Genomic DNA, 17324 nt, shown 5'->3' with positions numbered 1-17324 from the left:
ACTAAGGCCTCCACATTTACCTTAAAAAGCCAAGAGATGATTTTAGAAGGAATAAGGTGAAGTTGGACCCAACCTGGGCAGCTCTGTCTTACTGAACTGCTACAAAAACAGCCTCTGTGTGTGTGTGTGTTTGTGTCTGCATATGTGCATTGTGGCTTACTATCAGCAGCATGGAGCACTTATCTTTAGGGCCTGATTGTGTTGATAGGAGTGAATTGTTTACAGCACATTTCTAAAAGGTGTCTGCTGCTCTAAAGCTTATTTTAATGTTCAGTTTCTTTCTATGCAATCTACTCCAACTGTGTTGTCAGGGCAGCGGCAAGTACGGCCTCCTGGGGTAGCCAAGCAGAGGTGAGTACAACCACCATTATTCACTGTACAGTAGTTATGTCCTGGAAAAAGAAAAAAAACAGAGATGTAAAATCTTAGAGAGAGAAAAGAAAAATGGAAACCCACAATAAAATCTGGAACAGACATGTACAAGAGATGTTAAGATTTATGGCTAGAGTAGGGAAACAAGCTTTGGGAGATATGAGTCACCGTATCCCTTGTGTCAAATTGACATTCACATGTAAGGAAGATCAAGATAATAGAGTGAAAAAGGCAACATGAATCAAGTGAGCTACTCCTAAAATACCCTCCATAAACTGGCCACATGGTCACAGATATTAGAATGAAGAGAAGTGAGTGAATAAATAGAGAAGTGCAACATGGGGACAAAGTCCAAAATGCTACAGAACATCATCGTCAGTTATCTGTCTTGGTACAGAGGAATGATCCATGAAAACAAACAAAAATCACTTGAAACAGACATAACACATAGAAAGAAATTACACCAAGGCTCTGAGTATTATAGGTATAAGCATATACTCAGAGCACACAATGCTGTTAAATTTTACAGTGCTTACCAAAAGGAATCTGTGAATTAACCAGCAATAACAATATAACTCATTTCTTAATTATGACATTTGTATGTATTTTTAAACTCTGAGCCAAAACTTGCACTATATTGGTTTTTATTGCATGCATTGAGTAATTTGAAAAGAAACTATCCTAAGGGTTTTGTTTTTTTTAGTCTCGAAGTAAAAACAGCACAATTCCTACAATTCCAGCCATATTGTAAAAAAAAACAAACAGTAAAGGCTTCTCCTAAGTGATTTGCTGAGAGCAACATAACTGCATAATGATACTGCTTCACAAAAACCAAATTATATTTCAAGGGTATCGGCTTCCTCTCCTCCTCTTTTCAATAGCATATCTGAAAAACTTAACATTCAACAGAGCAGAAGAGCCAGCTCAGTCCAGCCAATCTACCACCTGCTGTTTTCTGAACATTCCATTTTGAAAAACACTGGATCTCGTTAAGGACATCTGGAAGACTATAATATTTCTGTAGTTTAAAATTAATAAGTGAGTAAGGCCCAAGCCATGAATATAGCATTCAATTTAGAAGACGATACATTAGCATTTTTTTCAGGTCGGATGCTCGTCAGATGAATGTCCTTTCACAAAAGATAGAACAGGCCCCTTCTCCCCCTCCAGTTCTGGTTTCATGTGGCAACTACAAAAACTGCTTTTATGGAAAAGAAATTAGGTGGCTTTTAACTTCTTACTAAACAGAAATCTAAACACTAACCCAAATCTTCACTACCCAAATCAGTTGGCAGTTTATAAATGGGAGCTGCTACTAAGTTCATTTATACAGTAAGGTGTTACACAGCTGTACAAACTCAAGAATGATCTGGATTACCTCCTGGGCACTGAGCAAAGGCTGTGGTAATTCCATAGAGTCGTGAGCGCTTGTGAGGCTGGAAGTTGTCATTTTCTAAAGAAATCGTGCGATCCACTGCCACAACAGCATCCCTGCCACATGCAGAAGAAAATACACAGAAGTGAGATGAAGGTGAAAGTATAGGGGAAAACAAAACAATGCAACAAAAAGCCCCCCCTAAAAAAAAAAACCAACCAAAAAGCCAACCAACTAGTAAAAAGAACGAAAACAAAATGAAAAGGGGGGGAAATGTGAAGTCATTTTCTTTTTACAATTAGGAAGAGATACCAGAAGTAAAATCCCCAAAGACATCACCTTTCCTGGACAAACCTAGTATGTTATGCCCTTCATTCTAGGCAGACAAGAAATTTATCAGGGAGACACTTTAACGATTTTGAAGGTACTTCCAGTACAGGACAATGTCCCTCTACAGGAGGGACGCATGTGTTGGTAGTTTTGGCACATTTTTCACATTCTGCCCCTCTGACAAGTATTGTGGTATAGCTGATACTGCAGCTGTTAAGCATAACAATTATGGACAACGATGTCTTTCAGGTGGAGCCTGATCTCCAGAAGGAATGCAGCTAGTCATAAGTATAAAGTAAGTATAAAAGGGGAGTCCAAGTAACAGATCGGTAGCATGCTGTTCCTCAAGCCTGTTCTAGTATAACACTTCCCAAATGTTAGTTTCTAACTTGGAAATCCTCACACACAGAAATAGCTACTGCTGCTGCAATTGATGGCAGCATTTGGGTGAGAGTTTGCTGATGGAGCCCATAAAACCATTTACATCAAGTAACAATATTTATTTTAAAATACGGGGACTGGATTTTTTTCAGAAGATAAGGTAAACCTCTAAGTCTTGTTCATATGGCAACATTTTAGAGTGTTTGCAATAAAGAAAGTGTCATCAATATAGTGAACACTTTTTTCCCCCCTTATTTTTCATTGAACATTCATGTAATATAGGGTATAGAAACCCAAGAGTGTTGAATGTCTGCCCTCTACAATACAGCTGCTATAAGAGAAACAAGTTACTGCCCACTCCTTTTCCAAGAATGTTCAGTGTTAAAATCATTTTCTTCAAGGACAAATCACTATGCTAAAAAGTGAAAACTCAGTTAACTGGCAGCATCAATAGGTCAGCTCTACATATCCACTCCACCCTGCATCAGCTATTGCCAGAAAAGCAACAAAACAGGAATGTGTGAGAGGTTAGGCATGAGAAATGCAGTGTATATTTCAGTTTCTACCAGGGAGAAAAAACATGAAAGTAATCCATAATTTCCTTAGCAGATAATGTACCTTCTCCAGTCTGTATAGTATAAATTCTTCCCATAGCTTGTAACCCCAAAAGGATACTGAATCCCTTCAACAATCTTTCGTCGACCAAGCTGATTAGGGTTCATGCATTCCAGCCTCTTGGTACCTGGATGTAGTGAAACAATTAAGCCTTTGAATCAGAACAAGAGAGCTCTCATCAGGGATGAAAGACAAGCACAAAAATGCAAGCATGAACAGGGTGGAAAGTCCACAGTGTGGTTCCACCTCCTCTGGAAGACATTTTTGCAAAGTTTGTTTGGTGAGCATGTTGCTGAAATGTTTGCTGGGTTGGGCCATGAATGTGAGACTGCAGGAAGAACATCTAACTCATAGATGCAAATAGGGTGCAAAAAGGGTCTAGCTGCAAAGCCTGCAGGTTGGGAACACTGCTAATGAATTTAAATACCTGTAGGTTTTTCCTAAGTAATGTGTTTCAGAACTAGACAAAAAAGGAGAAGGTGAAAATGTGAGAACAAGAAAGGAAGAGAGATAAAGTAACTAGAGATAGCAGGAGATATATTTAAAGGTTGGAGAAAGCATTTTACAGTGAAAAAGAGAGCTTGACCATTTTAGTTTATCCAAAATCTGAAAGGTGACTTGAAGTGGAAAAGCACCTCCACAGGAAGACATCCCTGCCAGAGTCTAGAGGGTGAAAGACAGCAAGATACCAAAAAGACAAAAATTAAATGAGAATTAAAAGCACACTTCCCCCCCCCCCCCCCCCAACTGGTGAGACACTGTCACAAAACTAACAGTGGGTTTGTGGAGGAACGTTAATCCCTTGATCTTTTGGGTGCATTCCTTTTCAAGACTTGCTTCAGTCAAATATAAGACAGACTTGGTCTCAGGTTACAGGCCTTAAAATAAAATGCCAGGATGACATTCTGTAAGGCAGATTAGATAAATCTGTGGTTTTTCTCCTGTCTTAAACTAACATCTTCTACAAAGCCTTAAGCACTACCTAAAAAAATGGCCACATACAAGACACACAGATCTGTTGCATTCCTAGAAAGTTTTGTAATCAGAATTGAAATCCTTCAGCTTGCACACTGTCTCATGTGAATGGCAATGAATAAATTATAAAAGCCAAAAGCTATGGCTGTGCATAGTTTCGGGATTGGACATACTTACACTACTACTATTAAAAAGAAATATTTTAGCCCCCCTTTACCTGCATCTACCCAGCACAGCATTGAGGAATAAGGATCAAATGTCAGTCCATTTGGTAACCCAAGATCATCTTTGACAAGAATTCTTCTGTTTGTGCCATCCATGTATGAAGTTTCAATTTTAGGAGCTTCTCTGTTCCAGTCAGTCCAGTACAAGTTTCTTAGGAAGAAGAAAAAGGCTAGAGTTAAGACAGGGACTTATCTCAAAAGACTGTTGTAATGGAGAAAATGCTAAGAGAGCAAAAGTAACACATAGCCCCTAAATAATTTAAATAAATAAGAAGGGCCATCTTGCACTTCGATAAAGAAGTCAAAAAAGTATAGTAAAAATGTAGCAATTATACTTCCAATAAAAACAAAAGGAATAAGCACAGATTAAGAAGAAACACTCTCCTTCCATTGTTTAGCTTATGATCAAAATGCCAGTCAAAAAGACCTATATTGCAATAGTTCTGAGTGCCATTCCAAATATATACATCTACATTTCGAGTTCTTCATCTCCCTTCCCATCATGACTGCTCAGGCTAAAGCAAGAGTATTTAGCATACATTTGGGACCCATTTGAAACAGTATTTTTCTCTTCAGTGTACCAAATAAGCGACACATAATGGAATCAGAGTAGTTTATCCTCAGCAGAAACCCTCAGAGAGGGCCATCTTTTTTCCTTGGATGTACATTCCGTGCCTTAGAATATGCATGGCCCCTCAATGGCACCTTTGTGGTTTACTCCTTAACACACACACAATTTACTATAAAATGGAAGTCCATGATGCTTGACCTGAACCCAGAGCCCTACTTCATCAGTAGAGTTCTGCATGGAACACAGGTCTCTCCTCAGTCCGTTAAATAATCTGATAAATAAAACAAAGCTTTGCACATGTTTCTTGACAACACATCCATACCCTCTCACAGGATCCAGGACAATTGCCCTGGGGTTCACCAAACCAGTGTCAAAAAGGATGCGACGCTGGCGCCCATCCAGCCTGGCCACTTCTATTCTATCCAGCTGAGAGTCAGTCCAGAAGATGTTGCGACCTAGGTGATCTACAGCTATCCCTTCAGGGCTTCCCAAATCTGCAGGAGAACAGAGAAAAACATTCCTAGGAATTATATTTATTCCCAATACACTGTGTCAGCCTCATAAGGATAACCTTTAACAGAGATAGGTTTTCTTCAGTGCTCTGGCTGTGGTCCAACAAAAGCTACTTTATATCACTTGGAAGAGGAACATGCATTTTGCCTTAAAGTTTAAATTTTTGCCTCAAAGTTTAAATACACAAAACTCTCATAAAGACATAGAATGAAATGTTCCATACAGAACAAACTTCCCACACATAGAAACTGTACTTGGAGGGGCAAACATAGAAAGAGTTGGTAACAGAGAAAGGAACAGAAGATAGTGTCAAAATCTTCCATCATCCTTAGAAGGCTGTAAAATGGATTTTATAACCCTTAATATTTTTCTTTCTTTAGTACTGGCATACACAGCATCCCTCTGAAAACCTTATTTATGCTAAGTTTACCTGATGCAACAATTAAACAAAAATCAAACTCTAAACATTAGAGACAATGACATTAACTAACTGATGCAATCTAGATCCAGTTCTTTGTATTTGCAGAGCTATTCTTTTAGGAACACATCTTAGCATTGTATGTGCACAGTTTTTCTTGGATAGCTAGTTGTTCCAAAAGCAACAGGAAATAGCAGATAATGACCTTACTGCTCTGGCATTAGTAATTTCTAACTTGGATGCAGGATGCAGAAAGAATTTATAGAGCTTAATTCAGCCACTATGAGAAACTGCTGTTTTTTCAAGGTTCCATTGAAAAAGAGCCGGCAGGCAGGGTAGACTTTAAGGAAGCAAAAGACAAGTTAAAAAAAAAATCCATTTTCATTCAATTTCAGTTCCAAAAGAAAAGGAAATGTACATGGTCACTCCCCCAAAGAGGCAGAAGTTACCCTTTATACCAGCCAGCTGTTGAAAAAAAAAGCACCTTTCAAATACTGATCCACACACAGAACGGAATGTGGCCTGTTAGGCCTCTTTTAATTCTTAAGTTTATTCACTGACAGCCATTAAAAAAACATCATGTGACATAAGCAACCTTTGTGGAGAAAAGGCTTTTGGCCCAGAACATGGTAACATGGGGCTCTCTGGACTGTGCTACTGTGATGTTGCTGTGAACAACAGTTGCACAATAGTTCAAGCATCCTCTGCTCTCCCACTCAAGCGAATTACACTCAGCACTTTATCTGCACACATGACATTTTAGATTTATATTAATTGCTGAAGAGGTGGAAAGGAACAAACAAGATGTACCTCATTGTTTCTAACTCACAGCTCATGTGAGGGAGGGGACGGGTGGTGGGCAAGAAAGTAAATGTTAATCAGGCATTTCTTTACTCCTCCTAAGGGCTCTTGGGCACACTTGGACTCAGTTATACTGACTTCACATTACTCCTTTATTTCTCTAAGTGCTTCTGTGGAGTTAAACCTGTCAGCTGCAAGAAACCACCTCAAATATACTTCAGATCCCCAAATGTTCCTACTTCTTTCCTTGCTAGTGGCAGTCTACTGAGGGTGGTCCCCAGCCTCTGGGATAGCAAGATTACTTACTAAATGGTAATGGAGGAGCTCCCCGACTCTTTTAGGAAACAGAATAGCAGGCAAAAGATTTGCTGTCACTGATTCCCAGGAGCCCCTGCTCCCTGACTAGTTTCCTTGTTTCAATTTCCTTATGTCAGCTATATGTTAGGAGATTTACAGAAGTCTAAAGGAAATGTCCCTTCTGTGTGGTTCATGATAAGCCATAAAAAACTATCCCCCATGGAGGGAGGGGTAAGGGAATATTTAAAGGCTTCATTTATCATCAGTCTTTCCAGAGGCACAAATATGTTCCTGCTATATTGTCATCGAGCCTGATGCAGTCTCAGGCTCTGTCCCTGAGGGCAGGTTTGTACAGACATGAACAGCTAATAGGACTTTAGGCAGCTACCTCAGAGCAAAGCTCTACTTCCTAACCTGCTGCCACAGCTGCAGAGCTGAGAAAGCCTCCACAGCCTATACAGCTGTAGGGATAAAGGACAACTGGATGGGGATCCACAATTAAACAGTGTTTCTGCAAAGCACCCCAAGTTGGATCACAAGAGCTTTAAAAAAACCCAACCAAAAGTGCAGTACATTCCAGAAAAATACGCATGAACTGAAGAAAGCAGCTGGAGCTCACAGGAGGAAGAAGGCAAAGATTAAACAAAACAAAAAAATTCTCATGAGTCTTCTAAGGGGGAGGCATTTTCCTATTTCATTAAATTTGAAAGTTTCAGTTTTGGCCCACATAGAAGATATCCATTTGAATGCTGAATATTCAATATTATTTTGATCTAAATCCTTATTGAAATGCCCATTAACATCCAAAAAGTAAAGTGCAACATCTCTCCCAATCTCTTCAGGAAAAGCATTACAACCTATGCAACTAACAGAACAACAGAATTCATGCTAAAGCTCCACACATACGGTAATTTTTATAGCAGGTAAAACTCATGAGGTTTCAGTTTGGCATTGAAGCATCCTGAATTACCTTAAATAATAAACCAAATTTAGCTGAAAGACTTCACAAATAATTTTCCAACATTTTATACATTACAAGAATTTTAATACCTATGCACACTCTTGTTAGACAGACATTAATATTCATATAAAGTTTTCAGTAAATAGTAATTTCCCCCATTTTAGAAGTGCAGATTCTGGAAAAAAAAAACATTAATAGTGCAAAGCAAAAATCTTTTCCCTGCAGAGTTTCTAAGTGTCACAGGCAAGTACAGGATTGTACTGCAGGTTAGAGACCCTTTCATATTAAATACTTTGGGATGGAAAAAGAAGTCTCACAAAATACCTCAGCCATCAACTGGTATAGAAATATGAAGCTCCATAACAGCCAGAATGGTTAGGGATGGCCTTAAGCTCTCCCTTTTTCCTTCCTGGGACAATGGTAGGATCCAAGCCACCCCCCCAAGTATCTGCTGTTCCTAAGAGCCCAAATGGAGTCTCACAAACTCACTATTTCAAAGCACAAAGTCCAGGCAGTGATTCTCTACACATCCATAGCAAACTAAACCAAATTTATTGTAGAGTTTTATAACTAGCTGATAATTTTTCTAAAATAATTTCATAAGATTGAAAGCAAAGGTGACCTCTTCCAGTATTTTGACTTCACAGGTGTTCTAGGATCTTGGGGACACCAGTATTTAGAATGTGCCTCCAGCTACTTTTGCTGTTGTTTTTTTTTTAATGACACCTCCCCCAACCATTCACTTTGCTCTCTAAACCTGTCCTTCCCCTTAGCGCTTTCCACTCAATCAAAGGGTTTAACATCCAAGATGCATGGGCTTGACCCTTCTAATGAAAATGAACATGGACTGTGGTGAGCAGCAGTCTTGAAGGAAAGAATGTAAGAACAAGACAAACTGGATAAGCACTAACTCCTCAATATCATCCAGTCTAATTCTCAAATCCTTTAACAACTACAAAGGGTAAAAACCAAACAAGGTGGTTTTACTCACTTTCCATGTTACAACTTAAGTGGCAGGCATGGGAAAATCACAGCAAAAATGGTTTCTAACAACTTTTCAGCTGTTTGATCCCCAAACCAAGGAAGAGAGAGCAGGAGTTGTCTTCAACCTCCATGCTCACCAGTCCTTTCTCAGCAGAGCAGGCAGCTGACAGCAGAGTTCAGTAGAGAAAAAAATACTACATATAACAAAATCTCATCTATCCAACACCTACCTTGCTTGCCAGAACAAAAATCAAAGACACCCTCTAATGGTATTCCACGTTAATACATAAATATAACTCTTAGCTCAGGCAACAGCTAGGAAGTACGTATTACTAAATTCAACTCTAATACCATTCCTAAGAAGTAGCAAGAGAAATAATTTTTTTGCTGTTACCTGTTTTGATTATGGTCATTGGCTCCCCACCATGCAGGCTGGCCCTGCTGATTGAAGGGCCACTGATGTCTGTCCAATAAACCATCTTGTCCACGCAGTCATAAGCAACTCCAATAACAACTTTGTCCTGTTAGACAACAGGCAAGTTAGATCACCTTAGGATAAACAACAGTTACCTATCAGCAGCATTAACTTATGCTTTAAGACCCAAGCCTGAAGAAACAAAATTCTTGAGCAAAGGTGGGAAATGAGGAGGAGACACGCAGAAAATCACTGGGTAACAGTCACTGTTAAATATCTTAGAAAAATACTTCCAGTTAAAAGTCCCTTTTAACTAGCAGATATAATTCTCCATTGTTTCAAAGCAGCATTGGAGATACTAGTACTGAACAGTTTGTCTGACTTCTTCACCTTCACCTGCATACCCATCTAAAGAAAGTTAATGTCAACATTTTACTGTGTCACCCTTTCATGTACCTTTTTCCTCTCATTCCTTCCCTTTAAGGGGGAATAATTACTTCTATCAAATCTGACTTACACTGACATCCAAGTCATGCATTATGGCTGTGCTTCCTATGTAGCACCATTTGACTCTAAAAAGTTCTAGCAAAGTAAGGCTTTATTTTAAAAGTTAGCTTAAACAAGTAAATCATTCTGGTGGAAGGAATATTCTCAGCAACAAGAAGCATTTCTATGGAATTTTTCAGGCAGAAAGAAGATAGGAGTAGGGTATGAGTTTAGAGTTCAAACTCTCTCCTACAGACAAATCAAAGAAATTTTCAGGGTAAAGCAACAGCTGTACATTAAATCTAAAGTCTGTCACTGTTGCTGCTTTTGCAACAGTGCTTCTTAGAAAGGTGTTCCAAACCTGAGAATTAAAACAGATGCACTTACTCATCACTCTACATTAATTCTGTGGGTTGCAAAACAATCTAAATACCTCTGGTACCACTTTGCAAATACACAACACAGACAACACAAAGTCAACAATGCTAGCAGAGACTGAAAGTTTCCTTTTAATTGAAAATTTCAAGACAGAATTGCATCTCATCTCTTGGAAGTTCCTTCCTGAAGATACTTCTAAGTTATTTAAGTTAGATCAAGTGAATAATGAGACTAGGTGACAAGTATTCAGAATCATGTCACCTTCAGCCTTATTACACCATTTTTTATAAAGTATTTTACTTTTTTATGTTCTTGCAGCAGCACTTTACATAAGGGACAAAACCTTGATTTTGCCTTTACATCACAGCAATTTATGGTACTATTTAATGATGTGAATCTGTATAATTTAGCCAGTATTTACTAACTACTCAGTATTATATATATGTAAAGAAGAGAGAGCAGCATGCTACTTGATTCTGCCATCTATTACAAATAAAGTAACACTGGAATGAAAACAGAAATCCTAGGCCTTGAGCAAAACAAATGAACGTGATGAAACTGCCAGGGAAAAGGGCTGGCATGTGACACAGGTGGTGGAAAAGACAGCTTCTCAGCATCAGGAATTCATTTTCCAGGAAAAAAGATTCTCAAGATGGTAGTAAGAAGCATGGGAAAAAGATCTACCACCCACCAGGCTTACACATGGGGAAGGAAGCGAAAAAAAACAAAGGAAGAAAAATGTATGTGTAGCCAAGAAGTGGAGATAACTGACTGAAAAAAAAAAAAGCAAAACAGGAATAGATTAAGACTAAGGAAAAAGCTTTGAGGGAGTAGGAATGGAAAAAAGGGCCTTTCCACCTACTGCTACTGTAGGTCTTTTAAACTTTTATACCAGAGTCAGAAAATCAGCAGAAGTGTGAATAGACAGGAGTTAATATGAAGAGTTGCTGGAGGCATGTGAGATTAGAACTTTGTCTTTTGATCTATTGTGAGCCATTCTTTAAAAGGCAATAATTATCTTTTCTATACCTTAGGCTTAAGATTTTTGACTAGTCAGAAATTTTCAGTAACAAATTGATGGGTTTCTGAAATTTTAATGAAGAGTAAAAATTGTGTTTTTAACTTAAATTATCAAGGTGTTTAGACAGTCGGTTTCATCTTTGTCAGGAATCTTCTAAAAAACACGGACTTAGTATAGTAAAGTACTTACTGGAATATGCAAGAGTGCTTTTGCACTGCTTTTCTTCATATTGTTTCCCTCTAGAGGAACATGTTCAATTTTACCACTTTGGGCAAAAAGCAAGTGTGTTCCTGGTGGCAGAGGTACTGTGTCTGGTCGAACAGAGGGCCCAATAACAACAGGAGGAGCAGCTGTGCTCAGACCTTATTAACAGGGAAGGAAACAGATGGGGAAAAAATTAGCTTGTACAGGACAACAAGGCTTCATATTATTTGCAGAAACACAATTACAGTCAGACTTCTTAGAAGGAAACAGCCCTATATGCAGACATTAATAACTATAATCAGAAGCAGAAAGCTTCTGAAATTTTCCCCTTGGCTGACAGAGAAGGAGAAGTTGACATAATATGTAGTTTCATGTTTGGCTCTGTAATTGCTCTTTGCTTCAAATGCTTAGAAAAATCTATCTTATTTTGCAGCTGAAGTGAGGAAAACATAGGAAGGAACATCCTTCATTTCCTGAGGCAAGTCAGTTATTGCAGCTCCCAGAGGGCAGGGATTATCTGGCCTCTCACCATTTCAAGAAAAACCTTCTTATTCAGAAGCTGACCACAGCTGTCCAGATGCCCTGGCTGAAGGAAAAGTGTGTGTTGGGGGTCACTGAAGGGTGTGAGACATACCACCACTGGGACAGCTGAAATCTGCATTGCTTCATTGTCAGTGTTGTATCTCAGGGAAGGACTAAGCCCCACATTTGGGAGACAGTGAACTCAGATGGACAGATACCCACACAAAACAACTGCTTCAGCCACTTACATGGTGGTCGAACTCCTGGGCCGCTTCTGGTGCCATCAATCTCATTCCCATCCCTATCCACACACCAACAATACCCACTGCCAGCATGGCACTGAGTGGGTAGGTAATGCCCATGCTCATCACACTGGGGAATGAAGTGACCAACTCTTGCATCCCTTGGGAAGAAAGCACCTCCACTGCCAAGAGCTACTTCACGTTCACGCTGGCATTTGGTCTTTTCTACTTCTGCGGGAAAAAAACAACAGAACAAAACAAACCACAGTGAATATTTCTGTTTTAGCTAATAACAACAGTCCATTAACAATTAACATACACTAACCATCTATACACAAGTGTTCTTACCTCTAGTGGAACGTGACACTGTTACAAGGCTTGAAGGCATGTGACTTCAGAACAGCTCCAACCAGTCCCCCCTATGTAAGTGTGGCACATTTGCCTTAAACTTATTCTATCTTTCACTGCCTAGTTTAAAAGAGAACAAACACATCCCCTGCATCTTCCTTCATTGAAGGGTCATAAACAGAAGCTGGAAAACATGGTTGTTCTCCATGAAGCAGATGAGCAAGAACATTCTGATGTCTGACTTTTGGCCCTTATGCCTACTCGTTGGCAATTGTCCATGGGCCTTAAAATGTGACTAACTAGACAGACCCTACAGTGGCTGAAGGTTTTTTTGTAACGCTAGAAGTTGAGATTCCCTTCAAAGCCACAAAAGAAAACCACAATGTGAGGCAGATGCCAAATTCCCTACAGATCTTCGGAAGTGAAGCAGTTCATTGCTGTGATGTATATTAGGTTTTTAAAGTTCAGTTATAAAGTTTGAGCACTCATTTGATTCTTCTGGATCTAAGAAAGGAATTGCTGAGACAGGTTGTCCACCCCCTGGTGAAGCACAGAGAACCATACCATGTGCTTTGGCTACACGACATGCATACATATTATTGCAGAGACTACAGAGGAAATAAACTTTTCAGATGTCACATCAGGACATGCAGGGATCTGGCTCTTTATGTTTCAATTTTACAAAATAATCTGAACTAAAATTTACACCTTCTTATTATATTATCTATCATGGAGTAGGGAAAGTCATCTGGATGGATATATCTTCTAGAAGCCAAACAACATGATGAAATTAAAATAATACAATAAAAATAATATATTTCCTTCTCCAGACAAAGAAAGCTGGCTTGGTTTTACCATACACTTGAGATCCCTAGGAGAGAAAGATGTAATTTTGGGAGAGTATCTGTCAATGATTTCTACATGCATTTAGAATTACTTGGCACAAACTGTCTACTGAAGAGTCTTTAACATTACACTTCCATTTATTCCTTTCCTTGTTTTTACCTTGTTTTTACACTGCCTGATGGACAGGATTAGTTTTGTGTGGCTCACATTAGACTGACCCCAGCTAAACAAAAAGCTAATCCCATGCATTAACAGACTGCTGTGGTGTAAATCTATGTTCTGTAAAAAAAAGGCAGGTTTTTATTAATATTTAAACTAGTTATGCAAGCAAACGCTTTGGACAAGTTTCATGCACCTGGACATAATTAGAAAAATATAAATGACTGGACAACAGCTCACTGAACAACTGAAATATTTGGCATCAGTTTTAATGTGGGTGGTGGAGAGCCTTCAATCAACCTACAAAACCAGGTCCTGTGGGAAAGCCTCCATTATCCGTCTCAGATTTTGCTTCCATGTATCCAGTGTCCTATGCAGTATGCAGGTAAAAGAAATGATGATTCCAGGAAACAGATGGTTTTGCCACAGTTTTTTATTCTAAACTCTCATTATAGGCACTGCTCATGGGAGAAAGCAGGGGGAACACAGACTGTAGGTAAACTACTCCCCACATATATTTTTGTCTAGTGCAGAAAAAATATTCATAATTGCATTCCTATAAGCTTTGAGACACACTACTGACTCCGCCTCAGTAGGATATAAAAACCAACAGTAGAAACTATTCCTTTTCTTCTTCACATTGGAAACTCATGAAAATAGGGTATATACCAACAGGTTACAATTTCTTACTCAATATTCTATATGAATTATGAAAGTAAGGTGTATACACTCCCAGATAGGACCCAGTGATTACACATAAAATACATTAGTGGTTTTGGTGACTTGAAATATCAATATCTGTTCTAATTTCAAGACAATGTTGACAATAATATCTGTAGATTTTACTCAGGAATTCTGATTGCATTATTTAAGGGAACTGATCTTGCAGTGATCAAGACCAATCTCATAAATGGCCTGCTTATGCACTTAGCAACCCTAAAATCAAGAGACTTGTCTTAACAAAATAATTTTCAAAATTAGTACTGAATTTCCAGAAGGCAGAGCATATGATTGGTTCTTTTGAAAAAAACCCCACCAATGCAGAATTTTTATTTGCATAAAAATACTTGCAAATACCCTATTTTCACTCACTTCTAGGAATAACTGTGTATTTTACTACTTTTTTGCTTATGAAAATCCCTTATACTAGTGATCACTTTATTAACAATATCAAGTACAGTAAGTAATCTATGTTAAACAGACATTCTGAAAAGAAATAAAGACAGGGTTACCATCTTCATCTGTGCTAACTCAATAATTTTAACTTGTCTTTCAACATTTTGTTTTGATTCCCTAATATTAATTTAACCAATATTAAAACTTATAAACAAAAAAAAAAAAAAAGCCTAAACTAAAGCACAGTTCAACCAAGCACCTGGAATCCGTTCTCCATTTTTTCCTCCTTGTCTCTGAATCATGGCCAGGATTACTATGCTTACAGTTTAGAGGCACCTAAAGAAATGTGGGTGGAAACCCTGTGAGCACTGTAGCCTATGCAACAATGAAGGCACAATAATCTTGCATACAGATGGCAGTGGGTTGAAATAAATAGTCTGCTTACACAGCTTATACTGCCATACCTTTTACTCAGTGGGGTTAGGAGAAGATGCTCTGATTTTGCAAGTGTTATATTGCATTAATTAACTCTCAGAAATTAGTCTAGCTATGACAGAGTCTGAAAGATAAGACTGACACAACAAATAAAGCACATTTCCTGCCTTGATGAGCTAACAGCACAACCTAGACAATGGGTAATGAGAAAGTGCATATATCAAGGTAGCTCAAGGACTACTTTGTAAGCCAACATCCAGACACAAAACTAAGAGCCAGTAAATTTCCTTCACTACAGCAGCCTAAATGTGTTTTTTTAGTGAGCCAGCCTTTAACACAAATACTGTTGTATTTCATCCAGTCAAGACTCTTCAAAGATACTGAACAATTAGCATTAGGAGAGCTCTCTGATCTCATGATTGGCATGAAGAAAGTCCATTAAATTCAGCAGGTAGCACTAAGAGCAAATAACATCTACTTGGTGTAATGGTGCTGTTACATCCAGTACTGCACCTGATTGTAGCAAATGGAAAACAAGCCATACCTGTTTCAAGGCTCCATATACAGGGATAACTAGCCCTGATTTTCAGGAGGTTCTAACCATTCTTGAAACCCACATTTGAAAGGCAGAGCAAATGATCATGTCAGTGATGACAAAAATGGTATACACCAGGATTAGTTCATTCTGCCAGAGATGAAACAACCAGTAAAAGCAGGACCTAGGTACTTGTAGGTGATGAAAAAAAGCAGGGATGACATCAGCTTTTCATTAACAGCAGAATCAAGTTACAGTATTTTTCAGTGTATGCATTTAAACATTACCAATCAGCACTTACTGTAAAATTAAGTAAAACCCCATCCTCACTGGGTTTTGGTGCAGTTGGTGCTTGACTGCTGAAGGTAATACACTGACCTAATAGCTCTGTGTTTTGCTATGGTGCTTTATTTATGCCCGCAGGACTGTACAATTTTTGAAACTAAGAACTTGATTTGGCAAATAATTAAAAACTGAAAAAAATAATCTGATTCAGAAGTCAAATGTCATGGAGTAGTGGTATCTTTAGTAAATTCCCATATTGCCTTAGTCTTGCTTTTAAATTTCCCTGTTAAGAAATTGAATTCCATCATTTGCATTCCAGAGGTAAATATACAACCATAGGCTGCATCCTTTGTGGATGTGAAACAGGCCACATGAGAAGGACAGGATGTAAATGTGAAGTCATACTTCTTGAAATAAACTGTGTAGACAAGCCTCTAAAGGTAGACTAATCTTTGAAACTACAACCCGAAAAAGCTATCAGCAGATCACAGATCAGTGCTGTAGGGATTGTGAGAGGGTAAAAAAGAATTCAGCATATACACAGGGAATATACAGGTACAGAGGAGAATATGAGGCTGGGGAGATGAATCAAGAAATATTGCGTCCAGCTCTGGCAACCACAGTTCAAAAGAACAGTGAAAAATTGAATGAGTGTACAGAAAAATGTTCCTAAGATAGAAGCTGTAGAGCAGAACAGAGAATAAAGGTGTGATGAAGAATTTGTGTTCTGTGGAACACAGTACAAGTCAGACTAGCTACACAGAATGGTGCATCCTGAACTTCAGCTAAATGTATATCCTTCTTCAGAAGAATCAATTTGTATTTGATGCGTATTAAACTTTTTTTTTTCCAGTTGATTCATGAATTACCAGTAGCAATCCAGAATTTAAAAGTCACTGAAATAGATTATGGAATTTGTAAAAATGAAAATGGAAGTAGCATGAATATGGAAAGATGAGATGATAAACATACACATACGCATATGCTTTTTTCACATATGTGAAGAAAGAAACAGAATTGAGAAAAAAAAAACAAACTAAAGCCATATACAAATATTCAAGGTATTTTTTAGACATAGAAGATTGCTCTTGTAGCAGTGGTGTAGAAAATGATTAATGGACTTTTCTTAAAATAGATGGAAGCTGAGTAAGAGGATGAGAAACTGAGATGTATGGACTTCTCTTACTCAAATACCTATATTGACATTTTTAATTGCAGTCCTCAGATGCTGTAGAAAAAAATTTAAAAACCCAAATGAAGAACCTTCCCTTTCTCATGTGAAACCAGTTGCACACAGATGATCAGAGAATAGCTCTTAACAGTTCCTAGTTCCAAGAATCCAGTCTTGTTTCTGTTTAGCAAACAGTGTCTGGGGTCTGCAGGGGTAGAAACACTCAGACATCTGGGGTTTTTGAAATGGAAAAATGAAGCGTGAGGGAATAATGAAGTACAGACTTCCTTAATAGCTGGGAGCAGCAGGACATTCCAGCATCATTAACTCTTTCATCAACTTGC

The 17324-nt window shown here is 38.4% G+C and overlaps 1 protein-coding gene across 1 annotated transcript in view; it reads right to left on the bottom strand.

Annotated features, from left to right (window-relative positions):
• Window positions 1-270: 270 nt before the first annotated feature.
• Window positions 271-17324, bottom strand: part of NID1 (nidogen 1) — a 40861-nt gene continuing 23807 nt past the window's right edge. The window contains exons 13-20 of the mRNA XM_062489007.1: window positions 12092-12316; window positions 11307-11479; window positions 9212-9338; window positions 5166-5337; window positions 4266-4423; window positions 3077-3200; window positions 1751-1863; window positions 271-392 (exon numbers count right to left, since the gene is read on the bottom strand). Coding sequence (XP_062344991.1) covers window positions 271-392; window positions 1751-1863; window positions 3077-3200; window positions 4266-4423; window positions 5166-5337; window positions 9212-9338; window positions 11307-11479; window positions 12092-12316 — 1214 coding nt within the window. The remainder of the gene's footprint in view (window positions 393-1750; window positions 1864-3076; window positions 3201-4265; window positions 4424-5165; window positions 5338-9211; window positions 9339-11306; window positions 11480-12091; window positions 12317-17324) is intronic.

This window comes from Cinclus cinclus, chromosome 3 (genome assembly GCF_963662255.1).
Source record: "Cinclus cinclus chromosome 3, bCinCin1.1, whole genome shotgun sequence".
Classification (NCBI taxonomy): Eukaryota; Metazoa; Chordata; class Aves; order Passeriformes; family Cinclidae; genus Cinclus; species Cinclus cinclus.
The sequence above is the reverse complement of the archived record's forward strand: the minus strand, read 5'-3'. Positions and strand labels throughout refer to the sequence as shown.